At 40.2% G+C, this 18,229-nt stretch overlaps 4 protein-coding genes and 1 long non-coding RNA gene across 12 annotated transcripts; 1 reads left to right on the forward strand and 4 right to left on the reverse strand.

Moving 5' to 3' along the window:
• Positions 1–85: 85 nt before the first annotated feature.
• LOC147274902 (mitochondrial outer membrane protein porin of 36 kDa-like) lies at positions 86–1,745 on the reverse strand. The gene is made up of 5 exons (XM_086256267.1): positions 1,644–1,745; positions 1,449–1,535; positions 1,147–1,208; positions 769–995; positions 86–663 (listed from the first exon to the last, which is right to left on the reverse strand). Exons 1-5 carry the CDS (start codon positions 1,690–1,692, stop codon positions 360–362), a joined length of 729 nt encoding a protein of 242 aa, XP_086112393.1. The 5' UTR covers positions 1,693–1,745; the 3' UTR covers positions 86–359.
• A 692-nt stretch (positions 1,746–2,437) lies between these two features.
• Positions 2,438–6,117, reverse strand: QKY (C2 calcium/lipid-binding plant phosphoribosyltransferase family protein). Its single transcript, XM_086257201.1, has one exon. It carries the CDS (start codon positions 5,930–5,932, stop codon positions 2,804–2,806), a length of 3,129 nt encoding a protein of 1,042 aa, XP_086113327.1. The 5' UTR covers positions 5,933–6,117; the 3' UTR covers positions 2,438–2,803.
• Positions 6,118–8,372: 2,255 nt separating this feature from the next.
• LOC147274904 (uncharacterized) lies at positions 8,373–10,385 on the forward strand. Of its 2 annotated transcripts, XR_015124240.1 has the most exons (3): positions 8,373–8,580; positions 9,275–9,519; positions 9,598–10,385. It is a non-coding gene; the product is annotated as an uncharacterized LOC147274904 (long non-coding RNA). The 2 variants fall into 2 exon arrangements; XR_015124239.1 differs by having other exon boundaries at positions 9,275–10,385.
• A 281-nt stretch (positions 10,386–10,666) lies between these two features.
• LOC147274905 (uncharacterized) lies at positions 10,667–11,658 on the reverse strand. The gene is made up of 2 exons (XM_086256991.1): positions 11,508–11,658; positions 10,667–11,405 (listed from the first exon to the last, which is right to left on the reverse strand). Exons 1-2 carry the CDS (start codon positions 11,656–11,658, stop codon positions 10,876–10,878), a joined length of 681 nt encoding a protein of 226 aa, XP_086113117.1. The 3' UTR covers positions 10,667–10,875.
• Positions 11,520–17,616, reverse strand: LOC147274906 (isochorismate synthase 2, chloroplastic-like). 7 transcript variants are annotated; one of them, XR_015124225.1, is made up of 17 exons: positions 17,425–17,614; positions 17,072–17,263; positions 16,364–16,608; positions 16,125–16,242; positions 15,908–16,024; positions 15,655–15,801; positions 15,485–15,559; positions 15,318–15,386; positions 14,986–15,104; positions 14,754–14,811; positions 14,545–14,655; positions 14,247–14,331; positions 14,057–14,163; positions 13,722–13,814; positions 13,556–13,629; positions 12,829–12,932; positions 12,268–12,685 (listed from the first exon to the last, which is right to left on the reverse strand). XR_015124225.1 is itself a non-coding variant. In XM_086256988.1 (16 exons), the coding sequence occupies exons 1-15, from the start codon at positions 17,548–17,550 to the stop codon at positions 13,582–13,584; spliced, it is 1,710 nt and encodes a 569-aa protein (XP_086113114.1). In that variant the 5' UTR covers positions 17,551–17,614; the 3' UTR covers positions 11,520–11,651; positions 13,556–13,581. The 7 variants fall into 7 exon arrangements, 4 of the variants coding, with proteins under 4 accessions (XP_086113114.1, XP_086113113.1, XP_086113115.1 ...); XM_086256988.1 differs by lacking the exons at positions 12,268–12,685; positions 12,829–12,932 and adding an exon at positions 11,520–11,651; XM_086256987.1 differs by lacking the exon at positions 12,829–12,932 and having other exon boundaries at positions 17,425–17,613.
• Between the last annotated feature and the right edge of the window lie 613 nt (positions 17,617–18,229).

An 18,229-nucleotide genomic window follows, 5' to 3' on the forward strand; every position in this document is an offset into this window, starting at 1 on the left:
TAGACGACTGAAAAATGCTTTATATGGCCATATCAATTGTTCTAGCAAATTTCCAAGTTCGAACACAAATATCCTTCAAGCGAATGTCCTAGACCGCTACATACAAGCATTAAACATCCTAGAACAGAAAAAAGACTTCTTTCCAACATAGAAGTACCAAATTTCATCGGATTGTATACAGTTTTCCCTTCACTATGTCCACTATTGACCTACATATGAACAAAACCAAAATCTCTCCCTTATACCTACAATACCTGACTTAACAGAAAGGACATGTAACATGTTGCTTGCAATGAGTAAAGGAAGATGATTATTCCAGTTTGCTACACCAGCAAATTTGCTTCCAGTTTATATTATTTTCAGAGCCTTAGAGCCAGAGACAGTCCAATTTTTGCAGTTGTGTTTATGCCTGTAAAATCCACTTCTCCAGATATAGACAGAAAGATCGTTTCCCAAAACCCTTGCTGTATAAGAGCACCAACCTGCCCATGCGTGCTAACTCGACCCTTGGCCAGTGTAGAGGGCAAAAGTGCATGCTGGGCACCAATTGTGAGGGCAGTATCATTGACTGAAAAGCTATGCTTCAACTCTGCTGCAATGGCTGTGTTGGTCATGGGGTTCACCATGTAGTGGCATGAAGCTTTCAAAGTGTCCAGCTTGTCCCTGCAGCATAATAATTCAGAGTACTATGTTGATGTCAACAACTTCATACAAATTGAAAGGACGGTGATAAATAATTTTCTACAAGGTCTCACAAGGATTGCTCACAAGGACAATGAAGCAATAACAAAGTCACTATTGAAGCTCAAACCAGCATTGAATTTGTTGAATGCCCTTGTAGATATGTCAAAGACAAGGTCAGTTCCAAGGGAGAAAAGAGTGCTTCCTATCACACCAGAGAAATTTGCAATTGGATCATATCCGCTAAAGGGATTTGGTATCAGTCCGATGCCTCCAGTAACCCCAGAAAAACCATTTTTGTATTGCAGTTCCACCTGTTACCACAATGGTGTCTGTGAATCTAAGGATGAAGCCTTGTGTAATTATCACTTCTCACTGCCTCAACAAGTAAACCAAACTTGATAATGCTTTAGAACAAACATTAAGGTGAAAGTAGTTCAGATGGCAGATGATGGAAATTTTTACCTTGCCAGAAATTGGTATGATAAAGCTGAAAAGGGTGCTGAGTCCAGGAACAACCTCTTCAACTGTAAAAGTCAAAGAAATTAACAAACCATGCTCTTTTTCCACATACATAGGAACCAATATCAAGATTCATATTACAAATCATATTACTGTGCCCAATATCTGAATTATAATGCTCTTTTTAGACATATTCATATAAAATAACAATATAATAAATCAAGCAATGTATATGTACTCCATATAAAGCAAGACTTAAATGACAGAATGTAATGATGTGAAAAAGCAATCATTGACAGATTAACCTTTGCATGAGATATCAGTACTCCAGTTAAGCCTTTGATAATTGAAACGAATTGGCGGTTGACGAGCATAGTCCTGATAGAGAAGATCTAATCAAAAGTAAGAGAATATGTATCATGAAGTAGGTATACAAGAAAATGTAAAGCATTGCAAGAAACAAAAGGAGACAGAGAAGACAATGGTGTTGAGTGTTTAACCTCTGGCCTTCTTGCCAATGTCAGAGTATACACCAGGAGTGTTCCTCATTTGGGTGTAAAGCAATGGAGTTTACCAATCTTGATTAATTGGTAGAGCATGTAATTGTGTGTAAGAATCGTAAGATCATATAATAAGGTGGCATGGCTATTTATTGATAAGGCAGGGGAAGCCACCAAAGAGGCAAGAGGAAGTTTCCTTATAGCTGAGAAGTTCATGCGTACTATGTTGTACAAAAGTGAAACTTTCTACAACCCTTTTGAAATCATCTCTAAGTCTCTATGGTGGACTCTTCCCATATATGTAGGGACCTACCTAGCTAGCCACTTTGTTTATTCTTCAAGGATTGTGGGACTTAAAAAGACTAACAAGCTTTATAATTACAATTTATTCTGATGACAGACACAAATTGGGTCCTTTGAGTAAATTTCGTGGAGTGGAGTCTTTACAGGCTACTGCCAACAATGTATTTGGAATACCATCCAGTGGGCCCCAATTATAGGGAACATATGAATTACAATGTTTTAAGCACTGAGAGAGTGACTGTGAGAGTGAGCAAATTTGATGGCAAAATTTGAAGTGCAACATTTTTGTTGACTGATTGGGAGTTGAAGACATACCATCAATATATTTTGATAGGTAATTGATCCTTTTCTTTAGAATCAAAATGTTAAATAGACGGAGAAAATAAAAATATAATAATGAACACATACAGTATTAGTAAGAAACAGAAACACACTTGCCATTCTCTATGAGGTTTAATTATCAACATGTATAGAGAAACAAACACTTGAAGAAATGTGTGAATGCAATTTAATATGTTAGAAAGCAATTTCAATGTTGATACTTTCCGCAACATCGTTACAGGCTTACAGCAAGCTCTCACTGCCATCCAAATTCCCTTTTAAGCCTACCACTCATTTTTCTTCCTCCTAATTGCCTTTCTCTTATATCAAGTCTGAGTTTTCAGCAGTCAGTCAATCAATTCAACCAAAAATAAAAGAACATGATGACAACTTGCCACTTTCCTCTTCACTTTTCTCACTCCTTAGTCCTTACAATGTTATTAAGGACCACTTTTTTCAACCCAACACAGTTGTTTGTTTGATTGTCACACCCCTCCTAATTTGGCACCTAAAAAAAATGCTGACATCTACTCTTCCTAAATTAACCGGTCCGACAAGCTCGGCAGCCGCCGGAAGAAGTTCAAGCTAGCCGGCGGCATGGGGTCTCGGAACATGGGGTGGCGGAGATAATAAAATCCCAAGGCCACAGCAACCATTTTTGGTGGCACAGCATACAGTACCACAGTGATAGCCAGGCACACACCAATGAACAATTTTGTGGCCCTTGGGTCCCTCCAACTCACCAGGGCCTGGGCCCGCTCACCTTGGGTCGCAAAATCACCCAAAACAGTTTGGACCCGGGCAGCCAACATTCGTAACCGGTCATACCGAACCCGAATGATATCGGGTGGTTTTGAGCTTGGAACTGTGTCAAATTCCTCATCAAGTTCATCTGGGACAACCGTATCCGCCTGCGAGAGTCTAATATCCATTCCAGCTGGTATCTTGGGCCTGAACCGGTAATACCACACACCGATCAAGAATACGTATAGAAACCCAGTTGGGACAATCAAATCCGGGTACCAAACAAGAACCAAGTACAACACATGGACCAATACTGTAGTAACCGGGTTCCTCCACCTCCGGATATCATCCAACCATTTTGCCAACCCGACCGCCCACGCAAGCACAGCCACAATTCGAAACCAATTCGCTTTGCTCTTCCTCATGCTCCAAGTATGTGAATCCGCATCCAACATGTACCGAACCACCTCAGGCCCCAAAGGCGGCTCCGAGCGTGCAAGCCACGCTGCCACCATTCGAGTGGCGGCGCCACGCAATGCCTCTTGTTGAGCCACCCCAAGAGGGCGGAGATAGTGCATTTTGGGAAGCAACGGCTGCCCGTAAACTGCGCATGTATCAGGCAGCAGAGATGGGCAAGAAAACCGAACCGCCAACTCAATTTCTCCCATTTTCTTCAACCCGGTTCTCAACAACACCAACAGCGGGTACGAGTTGGTATACACCTTGTTGCTCTCCAGTGTAGATATACGTATCCGTACTTTCCCAATACGGTAGTCTGGCTTTTCCTCGGACACGTCAGCAAACATGCGCCAGTTGTCAAACACTCCAATGGTGAGGACAGTACACGGGTCATAGACCTGCCACGTGTACTGCTCGTTCCACCGTGGGTCAAAGCTGTCAGTAAGGGTCCGAGTCCGCACCCACTTTTTGCCATACTTGGCCACACAGTAAGCGTCCGTGGAACCTTTCCCACCGGATTTGGCCTTCATCGGGAGCAAGCCACGAGCGCCGAGAATCCCCAGCTCCAAAATCCCAATCGCCGGCTTCCAAAGCTGCTTAGCCGTGGGCCTAAAGTCGCTGCACACGTGCGCCGCTTCGTCCAGCACGTGATACCCACCCTCCAAGCAGAGTCGCAGGTGGATTCTGCCGCAATACGGCGCGCCTCCACCGCCCTCCAGCCCCAACCACTTGGAAGCCACGTAGCGGTCGTCGATTCGCTGCTCGATCGAGCTCACCGGCATTACGATGTGGCCGAGCAGCACCGCGTCTTTGTTCGTACGGTCCTCCACCAGCAGTATCAGCGAGTCCTCCAGAGGCTCCCCCGCCACGAAGATGAGGTCCTCGTTCCAGTGGAACGACGCGCTATGGTTGTTCATGGACCCGCGCCTGGTTCGCGCGGATTGAGACCCGAGCTGAGCCTTGACTCGAATATCTGGAGTCGTTAATGGAGGCAGATTTGATGCAATGTGAAGATCCTGAGCTTCCATAACCGTCATTCTTAGGTACCAGAGCTTCGGCGATTGGTAAACCTTAGAGCGCGTGTGAGACACGAACGGCGCGTCGGAGCTCCACGCTTCCGGGAACGCGTCATCGGCTTGTGTCCCGATCCAAACGGAGAGCTGGATATCGCCTGAGACTCTAGAGTTTTGATCTCCGGCACCGCCTTCTAGATGGTACCACTGAGGAGCCAAGGGACTATCTGGAGGGTCTCGAACCGGCACGTCGGAGAGGTCGAAGCAAACGCCGCCTAAGAAGTGCTCGGAAGGCGAGTCACGAACGGAGATCTCCAATGTCGTGCTCCCTGAGTCAGGCCGGTTGTGTGCGAGCGCGAACACCTGGTGCCACTCCGGCGAGTCCGTCGGCTCGCCGGGCCGGTGAACCGCCACTTTCGACTTCAAGATGTGGCTCGATGTACGGACCTTCACGTAGGGAGCCTCGTTCTGGGTGAGTCCGCGAGCTTTCACAATTCTGATGAACAAATACTGCATGGGCTCCACGAGATCGCGGGGATGAATCCTCTCCGCCGCCTCTGCCGCCGCGAACTTTCCAGAAATGACTTTCGGAGAGTAGTCTCCGTTAGGCCTCCTCACGATTCGAACTTTCTCGCCATGTACTCTCTGCGTCTCCATTTTTCTGACCTCCGGTTGAAACTGAACTTCCGGATGAGGCTGACTCGCCACTTCGTGAACCGCCGGCTCATGATGCATTTGAACCATAGGCGGCGGCGTTTCCTCGATGACCACAATCGGCGGCGAGTACAAGCCTTCGTGAACAGTGGCGGTGGCCTCAACCGTCCCATGGCCAGGGACCTCAAACACCCTACCTTCTTCAACCACAATAACCGCCGGAGATCTCGGCTTCTCCGGCGGCGGATCCTCTTGCGGCGGAGGCGGTGCCGGTTCTTCCTCAACAACCAACTCATCGTAGTAATAAATCCTCAGGCCAATCTCGCCCCTAATCCAGCTAAACACGCTCTTCTTCTCGAGCTGAAAATACACCAATCCCTCATCGCCGCGTCTGGAGAATTGGCTGCCGTACAGCTTCACCCTCCCGAGGAAGTGGTTTTTACGAGCGCTGCCACTGGAATTGCCGTAGCGCTTATCGTTGAGGACCTCGATCTCCAGCTCCTCGTAGTCCATGTTTTCGGGATCGGAGACGACGAACTCCAAAGCTTCGTTCCAGACGGGGCTGAGGGACTTGTACATGGTGGAGGTCCGCTTCCGCTGGCCGTCGAAGTCCGCCACCACGTACGGGCTGGAGCTGCCCTGGCCATCCTTAGGCAGAAGATCACGTGCGTCCACCACTTCTACCACGAGCTTCCTGACGGTCCTAGGCGGTTGCTGCGGTGCTTCTGGCTGTGGCTGTGGCTGTGGCTGTGGCTGCGGTGGCGGTTGATGAAACGACACCCTCGCAGTAGTCATGGTCTCATCTTGGTGGTGTCAGTTTTGCAGTGTTGAAAAAACGATTCGGGGTTTGGACAAAAAGTCGGTTTTGCGTTGATCGCGGGGGAAGAGAGGGGAGGACTGTGACTGTGTGTGTGATGGGTTTGGGTTTTGCTTTTGAGGTGTACGCTTTTTTCAAATTCTCTATTGCTTTGCGCTGCATGGTTTTACTATTTCTATTTTTGTTTGTATTTAACATTTATTTTATATTTTGTTTTATTTGTTATTTGATTTGATTTGATTTTTTATTTTGTGTGTGTTAATGTTTAGGGCAATGTCTTTTTTTTTTTTTTTGGCTGTTGGGTTGGGTGCGAGGAGTTGCGGGCCTTGCGGCAGTGGGGGGAGAGATTAGATTCCATTCTCACTCTTGAAGGTTTCAATCCACTTTTGGGCTTCCTTCTTTATGGATTCGTTATGAATTATAATTCACACATTCTTCTTCTTTTTTTCTTTTCTATAATTAATTTATTTGACACATTCACTGCTTGAGATGCAAGTTTAAAACAAGAGCATTGCATGCCAAATAAATATGCATAAGGGGCTTAATTTAATCACAATCTAATATTCAGTCCCAACCAACTTGGAATCACAATGAAAAAGAAGAAGAGGAAAAATAAGAATGGTAGTGAATGTGTTATATAACTTATATGGGATAGGTGGTACGTATACATGATAAATACTTGGTGCTCATACGCCATAGATGAGATGCCAAGTAGTGCATGCAATTGAAGGCACATGATTCGAGTCCCAAACATGTCCCTCTCCTTTTTGTGAAAAGCATCCACATTTTGAATAAAGTTGTGTGCAAAGCATATATCGCCTTTATTTGGTTCTCTTATTCTCTTCTATGTCCCCTTCCATTCCCTTGTCAATGTACAAACTCAAATTTCAAGTCAAGTGCCATATTTGGTTTTTTCTCCATTATACATGCAACTATTGGACAACTGTGTTCAGCAAGCGCAAGCACCTGGCTCACCACTAAAGTGACCTTAATCGTAATGCATCAGTTAAATATACACAGCCATTTATCGGATAAATCTTCTATGGGGCAAGCCCCACCGAAGACTCACTCGCCATTTATCTGTAATTTGATGACAATTGCAATTGCCCCTAAATCTAATACTAAAGAAATGAATCAACACTGACATATAATGATATAAAGGATGGATAAATAGGAATTTAGGAACAGAGAGTGGGTCACAACTTTTGGCACGTATCTCAAAGAAGCTTCTCCATCCCGCATCATATGTTGAAGTGGTCTCCCCCCTTTTTGAAAATTGGTGGGTTATTTGCTCCAGGAATCCGATCCACCCCTCTCACATAAAGTAATTTTTGAATTGATGCCCCTTCCATTTTTCGCATATTAATTTTAGCCTAATGAATATATGCCTATACAAGCTTTATATTACAAAGACTGTTTTCTTTCAACTTTACCAATTCTTAACCAATCCAATTCTAACATGTCCAAAAATTTACAGAGATGCTCTATTCTGTCTCTTAAACTTACACATATGATCATTAGCTATGCCTATCAAAGGCTGTATTAATTAATTAATACAATTTTATAAGGTGTTGCTACAACTTTAACTCAGATTTCTATTTGAATAAAGGAATTATCCAACCATTAACATTGATCAAACCTATGCATCCAACAAAAGATTCAGAATCCAACTAGTCAATGATATGATGTTCATTTTCTACACATTTTTTTTGAACTATAAGAATATTTCTCAATGTGGTTAGATGAAATTTATAATGCTAAGTATTATATGGATATCTTAACTTGGACTTTCAAGTTCTACGTTTACTTATTACTTATTTAAGCTGGTATTAGAGTTTTGGTTTAATTAGTGATTTCTTCACATCTCATATATCATTTACGATTCATTTTTTATTCACTTTTCAAGCAAGCATTTGAGACCTACTGATTCGTCAAATCAGTTCAAGAAAACATACACGTGAGAAGAGTCATAATTAGAATGAAAAAATCATTGTAAGTATTACTAATATAACAACTTGAAAAGCATAATTCAATATTATAAAATCCATAACATACTTTATGTCAACCAATAGGTCCAATACAAGAGGTTTAATACATAAATGGAATGTAGGGGCATAATGTCAATAAACAAATTGATAATTTAAGATAATGCTTGATATTCCTAGCAACTAAAAAGGTGTTAAAAACACTAATTAATCAATAGCTAAGGTCTACACTATCATAGTATCATATCTTGCACAATGCACACCTAGTAGAAGCTGATTGTTGCTTCAAGCCTTCACCACTATTCTTTTATTACATTGTTAGTGTTGTGAAGCAAGCCCACAACTATAGGCGGCCCAACCAAGTGGTGAGCCCATTGCCCATATAAAGCAACCGGCCCACATTGTTCGAGTTCTCCAATGGAAACTGGAAATTGGTTATAGAGGAAGAGGAAGAGGCACTGGTGGTTGTTGTGGCCATGGAGGCCCTCTTCTTATTGTTCTTCGAGGGAAGGTGGTGGGACCCACCAGGGGAAGTGTGGCTTTCACTCTCAGTCAAGGGGCGGCATTGAACAGTTTCACTAGAGTGTGGTGACGCACAGCGTCTTCTCCTGCATCTCCAGCAACACGCAACAACTCTCCTGGTATGGACCTCTTGATTCTGGGTCCTTTTTTGCGATTCTCATTTTTCTCTTTGTTTCAATTTCCAAGCTTTTTTCACCCATGATAATTCAATTGACAATAAGGTAATATAGATAATTACTCAAGCTATTTGCTATAAGCCCATGTTGCAACTTTTTGACATACAATTGTACAACTGAGGAATAGGCTGTGAAGCATGGTTAATTTATAAAGTAAATTTGCATACTTTCCCCTAATTTATCTGATTAATTTTTGTTGTGCAACATGTGTATGTATATAATGAGATTGTGCTTATTATTATTATTTTTTGGCCTTGAGATTGTGGTTATCAATGTGTGTTTTCTGCTTACACACTACTTTGGTTTTACTGACTCCAGTTTGAAGTGGTTGGTGCCTTAGTGGTGGATACCTTACATTTTTATTTTATTTGTTATTAAAGTAGTCTGTTGATGTTACTAAGAAATCATTACTATATATTGTGAAAGCCGAAATTTTTGCTAAACAATTTGATTTGGAAGTCAGTTTTGTGAAAGCTGGTTTTTTCTTATTGTGTTGACGATGAATTTTTATTTTTTTTAGAGTTGGGCTTAATTCTTCATCTTTTTTGGGTCAGCTTTTTGCTGCATCTAGTATAGCCATCTGAATTGACATAAGTAATCAGCCTTAATGATAAAACTCCTTCTTCCCCCTTCACAGATACTCTTGTTCTTGGAATAGAAACACTGGAAAGTTCAAAACAGATGACTCCTCCATCTTCTTTGGACAATGCAGACAGATATCTCTCAGAAAAACTATCTGATAATGGGGGCACAAAATCTATCCAAACTGCTAGGCTTCGTGCTAATCATTTCCATGTTGCTTAGAATCCTGAGAGTGCCACATTGCACTATGATGTTGATCTCAAATCAGAGAAGCCTAGTAACAATGGCCATCCTGTTACAGTATGGAAGTCTGGTCTTTACACAACACAAGCTTTAGAATAAATATGCATGAACTGAACCTTGTTTTTTATTCCTCAGGAACCTCCACCTTCAATACTCCAGTGGGCAATGGCACTGCACTGAAATGTTCTTTTCACCATCATACGCGGTCATTAATAAGGGAAAATGTGAAGAATCATTAGAGGATTACTTGTTCCTGATTGCAGAAAGATCAGACTTCTATTTTTTAACAGGTTGGCCATTCTTAGTAGGCTTCGCTGCTAGGCTTCATGCTAATCATTTTCATGTCTTGTCAGTCCAGTATAATGCACTACAATGTTTATTTCAAACCAGAGAAGCTTACTAACACAGGCCATCCTGCTAATATATTGAAGTATCCCACTGGAGTATTTAAGGTGGAGGTTCCTGAGGAAGAAGACGCAAGGTTCAATTCGTACATATTTACTTTGAAGCTCATAAATGATCACAAGCTTCGCAAGTTGAAGGACTACTCGGTTGCCCCTTGTCTATCCCTCATGATATATTACAGGGGATGGATTTAGTAACGAAGGGGAATTGAATTAGGTGCTTGATTTCTGTTTGTCAAAACGTTTACCTCGCTGAACGCAATCCTGAAGATGACCTTAGACGTGGTATTGCTGCATTTATAGGGTTTCAAGAGGTTTAGGAGAGGAGAGGAGAGGTTGAGGATGTATTCCTTTCTTGTGCGTGATATGTGAATTGAGGAAAAGTGCACGATGTGGTGGGTTTGATATCTGTTTGGTTGTGTACAAATGTGGCAATGTTGGTTGATATTTTGTCTGAATGAAATGTTAATTTGCGTTTGAAACTCAGCATTCTGTATAAAGAACTACTTGGGTGCAGAATCTCTTTGAATACCCCCTCCTATTTTTAGCCTTGCTTCTTGTTATTATCGTAGCTTCTTTCATATGTATTGGAATGATGAATTGCATAACTTTAGAGAAATGACACATCATGAACGGGATGTGAAAAATAAATATAATGGTTCCCTGTTTAATTCGTAGAGGCCTTTGTAGTTAAGCCATAAGGTTTATTATTACAAATTCTTATCAAATGATTAATCAGTAATTTATGCTAACAGGTTAGAAAATTAAAGAGACGATTATAAGGATATATTTCATTCATTAACATTCTTATTCTGTACATAAGCTTAAATGTCCATGTTAGAGACCATATGGTATAAACAAGAGATTACTGAGAGAGAGAGAGAGAGAGAGAGAGAGAGAGAGAGAGAGAGAGAGAGAGAGAGAGAGAGAGAGAGAGAGAGAGAGAGAGAGAGAGAGAGTATGTATAAGTAACTTAACACACAAGATAATTGAGAGCTAGCCTTAATTCTCATTGTCCTGTTGATTGGAACTTATGAGATATTAGCATCCCCAATGAAAATGCTAATGCGGCTGTAATAACTATCCCTTTGTTTTTTCTCAACATCTCCATTGCGCTTCTTAAAATGCCTTCTTCTCGCTCCCATTTCCTTATATTTTCCGGAGAAAAGAATATGTGGGCATTGCCTAATTTGTTTGAGCACTCTCCACCATTTGTGCCATCATGTTTGTTTGAGCACTCTCCAATATCATTTATGGGTTTTGGGTGCATGTTTTCTGCTGCTGTAACGCTTTCGACGTTTGCCTTCTCTAAAGTTTCAGGTTCTTTCTTTTCTTCCATTACTGCTACTACCTTTGGTACAATCACATAGAGAACCTCACCATCAAATTTTCCTGTGATCTTATCAACATCTGAGTATGGTGGAATGGGGAAATACAGCTCAAAATAGACATTTTTCTTCTCATTCTCTTTCCTTTCTCCGCGGACTATCATCTGGCCTGAGGTACTGACCTCAAGCTTCACCTCGTCCTTTTTGAAATCTGAGACAATTTTGAGCCAGAAATGTCAATGCATGCATGGTTGCTACAATTAAGAGCTGGGATACAATTTGCCTCCTGATCATTAATTGGATATATACATACCTGGAAGATCAACGAGAAGATAATGGCCATGTGAGTCCTCTGTCCAATCTGAGGAAGGTTCAATCTTTTTACGTGAAGCTGTTAAAGTTGCTGCTGCTGCTGCTGATCTCTCTCCCATCGCTCTTGTAGTTGTTCCTCTAACATCTGCCATCATGCAATGAACAACAAGCTGAACCTTACAATTGCAGTTTTCTTGTTAATGAAATGATAGTACGATGCTTTGTGGTGATGGAGGCAAAGGCTGATATTGTATTATATATAGGACTCGCTAGAAATGGTTTAGCTGATGATGATGATGTGAAAAATGTTGAGGAGTCAAACAGCTTTCCTTGTGGGAATGAATGAATGATGCATTGTTATTCCAAACTTTCCCTGTTGGACTGCATGCATGTCAAGTTTGGGGTGGTGGCTTATTTGGGTTTTCAACAGGTGGAAAAGGACACTATTCTTTGCTTTCCTTGTGCCCAAACTACCTATCTTTCTGTCTTGGCGGCGGACTCTAATTCTAATTTTAATTACTATAGTATATATCATTTCATACTTGCATAGTTGTATAGTATGCACGCATGGAATTTGTGGCTTTGCTTAGGCTGCATCCACATAGAAATTACTTTAATAAATAAATTTTCATTTTATTCAACAATTAGCCAAATTGATTTCATTCCTTTATCTTTCTTGTTTTTTCTTTCTACTGTATTAGAGTCTTAAGTCTGCCTGCAAAAAAAAAAAAGGAATCACCATTGAAAATTCTAGAAAAAGATGTCAAACAGGTAGTGCTTCTGCTATTTAGCTCTCAAACCTTGTAATTCCCCATGTACAACTACAAACACAAACAATTAACTTAAACAAAACCATGGCAACTTCCTGCAAATGTAAGTGCCACACTCATAGGCCTCAATCTAGCTAGCTACCTACATTGCACATTGTACATCAATATAGAAATAGAAAAAAAATATAAAAATTGAAAAAACAAGAAATAAAAAGCTCAAAGTGAAAGAAATACTTTGAGAGAGAGATGGCAATGGAAGGTGGTGACAAGCTAAATCTGCTATTTTTATGTGTTTTTATTACAATGACAATTCCAACATTGAAGGCCAACATTGGGCATTTTGATGACCACTGGAAGCAGCGACCTGAAGAAGCCAAGAAGGCTGCCCATGACGCCTACAATGACGATCCTGTAGGAGTCACCGAAAATTTTAACAAGCAAGTCCACCGGTAAGTTCCTTGTTCAAAATACAGTAAACTTTGCAAAGCAATTAATTTAATTTGTTGAATATTGTAACAACCCATTACTTGTGAATGAATGCTGAGAACTAACCCACAGAACACTGTCGCGTGGTGTAATCAAACCACATGCTATAATATTGGTGAACCAGGTGAAAAAATGTGTATTTCTTATGTGTATGAAGCTCAAACTGAACCCTGTTAAGAAAGAACAGAGGTTCTAGCAGTAGACAGTGAAGAGTAACTGACAAAACACAGTAAGTACTCTTTCTTCTTGCTTTTGTAGTTTCAATTCTGGGTGGGATGTGACAGTTGGGGGAAGAATGGAAATATAAAAGATAATATTGGGAAGAAGTAAGTTGAGAAGTTTACACAAAAATGTAAATAATGCAATTAATAAATTTCTGATTGTATTGGTTGATTTAATTTGTTCTTTCTAGTCAAGATATATATACTTTGATATATATATTCTGCAATTTGACCTTCCATCCTCTCCTTTTTTTGCCCTTCATGGTCAAGAAATAGTTCGAGTTTACTAATGGTGTGGTAGCAACATGTTCTTAGAATTTATACAAACTATCATCATGCTTTACTAGCTTTCATACCATGCCCACTTAAGTTATCATCATGCTAAGCAATTTCTTTAGCACAAGAAATAGCGGAAGAATAATCTAGGCATTCCCAATTCAATGTTTATTTTCTTTTCGACTTTATTTTTACAGATCATCTCTTTAACAAGAAATCATCCAAATAAGCTAGTAAGAAAGAAAGACAAGTATTGTCATCAAAGAATCCTGGCTAAAAACTCAACAACCACTGACCTTTTCGGTTGATAGTACTCGCGACATCAGCTTTTAATCTCTAAAGGTACTTCTAGTTCAAGCAGCTTGGTGAACTGCAGCATTGATCAAAAAGCGTAAAAAATTATTCAAGCACCTATTCTCTTGCACAACACTAACACAAGTCAATTTGACTCTACACACACACCTGAGAAATCTTGAGTTCCAGTTCATCCCATTCTAATGATGCATTACTTCCTTCCACAACCCCTGTTCCAGCATAGATCAATGCTCCAAGACCCTAGGATCCGACACAGTCAGTGCTACGAGTTTGGAATGATAATGAAGGCAAGCCTATTGTGTCTGATGCAACAGACAAAATATAAACTAATTTCTTCTTCAACAACTCAACTTATTATCTCTAAAAACTGTGTGCTGGGGCTCGTGTGAAAAGTGGGGAGCCATTTCTCAGTGCAACACAAGATCATAATAGTGACTACAATTTCATTTTATAAAAGAGAAAAGGTAGACAGAAGAATTTACTTGGTTTACCTTTTCCACTAGTGCTGACCTAATGCCAACAGCAAACTCACTCTCTCCTCCTCCAAACCAACCAACTGGCCCAGCATACATCCCTCGGTCAAATACTTCTGAACAACATTTGTGAATGTATAGAAGTTAGTACAACCAAAAATTTATACTAGAAATTTAAGAACATAAATGTATGATGTACCTGTTTCTGCAATAAGGACCCGTGCCTCTTCTGTTGGAAATCCACAAACTGCTGGACTAGGGTGAAGAGAAGACAATATGTCAAACTGAAAAAAAGCATATGGCTAGTAAAACTTCAAATTCGACAGGGATTATAGGGGGGAGGGAGGGGGGAAGAAACATGTCATCCAGAAATTAACAATCAGGAGGTAAACTAGTGGGGTGCAGAACATAGAGATATAATGTAATTCAAAATTCCAGATTGTACGAGATTGGAAGGAAATGTTATTGTTTTATGCAGAAAAATGTAATATATTTACCTCATCATCTTCACTTCCTAACCTCCCAGACAATTTGGCATATAAATGTTGGACTCTAGGGAGTTTTCGGATTGCTTTCTTTGGTTCAACTAGGACACTGTTACATACATTCTGCGAAACAAGAATGGTAAAATCACCCAAAAGTAAGCTTGCCTATAAACAAAATCAACAATATATTTCAGACATAAAAGCACCCAAAGTAAACTTGCCTCTAATTTTTTTCTTATGCTCTCTCGTACAATAGTAAACTCAAGGTGGTCCTTGGGACTGCAAAATGAATAACAAAGACAAATACAAAGAATGAATTGGATGTTAGCTGGTAAAAAATAAGTGAAATTATGGCTGTAATAGAAACTTTCATGGGTTTATGGCTGAAATTGATACAGTGAAGTATAACAACGTTACAACAATGAATTAAAAAAAAAAAAGATTGAGATAAACCTGGAAAGTAAGTCAAGTTCTATTTGAAGATCTTCAGGCATCGATTCACCTCTGGCACGGGTTCCAGCCAGAGCCTCACTAATAATGCCAAGCCATTTTCTGTGAAACAGTTGCTCTGGCTATTCACAAAGATCATCAAATTCAAAACCAAAACAACTTAAAAAATGAACTTCTTTTGGCAGAATACAACTCTATGAATCTTTTCCTTCAGATATCTATGTTATCCAGAAAGATAACATATAGAATTCATATAATTAGGAAATAGTAAAGATGATCATTGAAGGGAATGGATTGTGTATTGAATGAAAGTTAAATCTTTTTAAGAAAATTACCGTGTTTCCAATAAACGCTGGTGCATTAGGTGGCTGAAGACAAAACTGGTAAGCATTTTCACCTTCAACCTGCAAAGTTTAGCTCAGATGTACTAACCATAATTAACTTGTTATCTGATATTATGCAGAGAAAATTCACCGAGTTAATAAGTTGAAGAAAACAATACCTGCAAGCAAGCTAACCATGCTAGAGGGTCAATATCAGTAGCTGTTATTACTCTGCTGCTACGTGCAAGTACAACCTGAATTCCCGAGACAAGATTGATTTAGTAATAAGAGAGATGAAGAGGTGGGTCTCAATACTGAAAATAAACTTGTCACATGGATTATCAAGTACCTTAATAAGAGCTGAGTCGCTTTTCCTTATTTTCTGCAAAGCTCTATTAACAGCAAGATCCCAACATGTCTTACTTGGGATGTGATTATTGCTTAACATTAGTGTCCGAGGAACTTGTCTTCGTAGCTTTAAAACAATGGACGAGATCTGCAAAATCAAGAATTCATATAAGCATGATGGAATTGGCATGAAAGAAACATCTTAAACAAATGCTAAGCATGCAAGTTTAACTCAATCCTAATAATATTTGAACCTGGTGCATTGTAGCTTTAAGTGCATCAATTGCATGTCCCAAAGTGCATGAAAGGGCATTGTCCCAGGCAACAGTTGTTGCTAGCATTGAAATTTCTTCAAGCTCATTAAACTCAACCTGTCATTTAGTATCTAGCAGCAGATGGGATAAATACTTACAGAGGAACATGACCTATGGCTAGAACCATTTCACAAAAGCAAATAAATGATTGTTCTACCTGAGGGACCATAAAATAAAAGTAACCAAACGCCTCCCATTCAGATGATATGTTGGCTCTTGCATCAAAACGGATTGCCCCATAAGCGCGAATAAGAGGACATTCTGTAGAGAGGAACCTTCAGTCAAGAGATGAGAAAATTAGACTTGAGTTTTATACATTGGATTTCAAAAGAAAAAAACATTAGTTATACATTGGAATTTCATTGAACTTGTTACAATATTTTTGTTTCTTTTTACCTCTTTAAAGACTTCCAATGCCTGTATGAGAATGGATGCAGGTCCTGAAAGAATACTGCAGAACCCACACCAGCAACGCTGACCAACTTATGTTTCATTGGACTCTGGTCATAACTCCCATTGGTGCAATCAATGTAAAGATTAGAATTGCTGGTTTGGCTTCTACCGGAGAAGAAACAGCGTGGAAGGAATTGATTTTGGGCATACAGCCAATCGATTGCTTCAATATGCTGCTGGATTGGCACCTTCAAATACAATGCTACTTGTATTAGTAGTACTAACTTTATTCTAGTGCATCATTGTTGACTTGTTCTGCCTTGCAAGTTCTGACATACATTTGTATGTTAAACTTGAATCTACAACATTTTTTTCTCTTTAACGTAATTTATTATGTTAGTACGCCCTAATTGTGGATTTGCATATATCATAAAGTTCACAGCAAAGTTTTCTTCTTAGTTTAGTAATTTCTTTATCAGGTTCAGACCAAGGCAATTGGTCATGCCATTTTGCCATGTCATGTGTTACGCAGTGCAGGATAAGGAATAGGAATGCCATGCCCATGCTGTTCAATGCCACCCAACCACGTGGCACAATCCCATTGGTCTAAAAATGAAGCCTTTTTGGCCTACTAGCCAATAACAGATAAGAAAAGTTGACAGAAACATGTGGAATTGAATTGAATTGCATTGAGAACTCAACATGGGTTACCTGGAGACGTATGATTCCGGAGGTAAAAGGAGGTGGGTTTGATTTCAATTCAGCAATGGCGGAGTTGAGGCTGTCCAGAGCCAATGAAGGTGATGGAACTGCTGGAAATGAACGCGTTTGAATAGTACCTAAAGGGAGGTGAGGGTCTCCTTGGCAGCCATTCATGGAAAGCGAACACAAATATTGAGACCTCTGTTTACAGGAGGAGGAAGATCACAATCACATGTCATGCCATTTGTGAAGACTAGAATAGATAGTTTGCAAAAGAAATATATAGCAGCATATGTACAAGTTTGAAGTAAAGCAAATTAAGACTAGCTAGGCATGACTGACTTTGAAGGGAGTGGGTTTACATGGTGAGGGAAATGAATGGTTTGCCTGCTGCTGGAGATTGTTATACTGCATTTGGCTGCTTCTGGATCCATGAAACATGCAAGGCAGCGCCCTGCAGCAGCAGCACCACCACCACCAATGGCCATGAGAGAGAGAGAGAGAGACAGAGAGAGCTTTTGTCTCGGCTTCCAATTGGTGGTGATGAAGGATATGATGTGCTAAGTCGTATAAAACAGAGGGAGGATTACTTTGTTTTTTTTGTGACAATAGTATAAAGAGACAGAGACTTGGTGGTGGGTAATGCGACACGTGAGAGCATGTTTGTATTGTATTAGATTAGATAAACGTTTTTACTGATAATCTCCTCTTACTGGAATGCAAATAAGTTATCACCAGTGGGTAAATCACATTGAATAAAGGTTCCAAGTTGCAAAGATGGCTGCTCCCCTTACACTTTTTCCTGTTTCATCGAAACACACAGGTTTTTATTCATTTTACTTTTAAAAAACCCTGTAATCTTCATCATGTGTATCTAATCCGGCAATGTGGACCATGGTTTTATCCTTGAATTGACAGGCAAAGTTAAGATGCAATTAGTGATTCACAACAATAAGATGATGACCATGGTATGTGAAAATGAAACCATTAAACCAGATTCGGATTTCATGAAGATCGCCATAGCCTATATTATTTGTTGGACCTTTGGGCGAGTAGCACTGAGTACAAAGCTGAAAACACATGCTCTGAAATTCCATCAAGTTCGTTCAACATATACAGGCCTTAAAATATTAATAATAACAATAATCTTCGGTTCTCATTTATTAG

Source organism: Dryas octopetala, chromosome 9, assembly GCF_963921425.1.
Source record: "Dryas octopetala chromosome 9, drDryOcto1.1, whole genome shotgun sequence".
Classification (NCBI taxonomy): Eukaryota; Viridiplantae; Streptophyta; class Magnoliopsida; order Rosales; family Rosaceae; genus Dryas; species Dryas octopetala.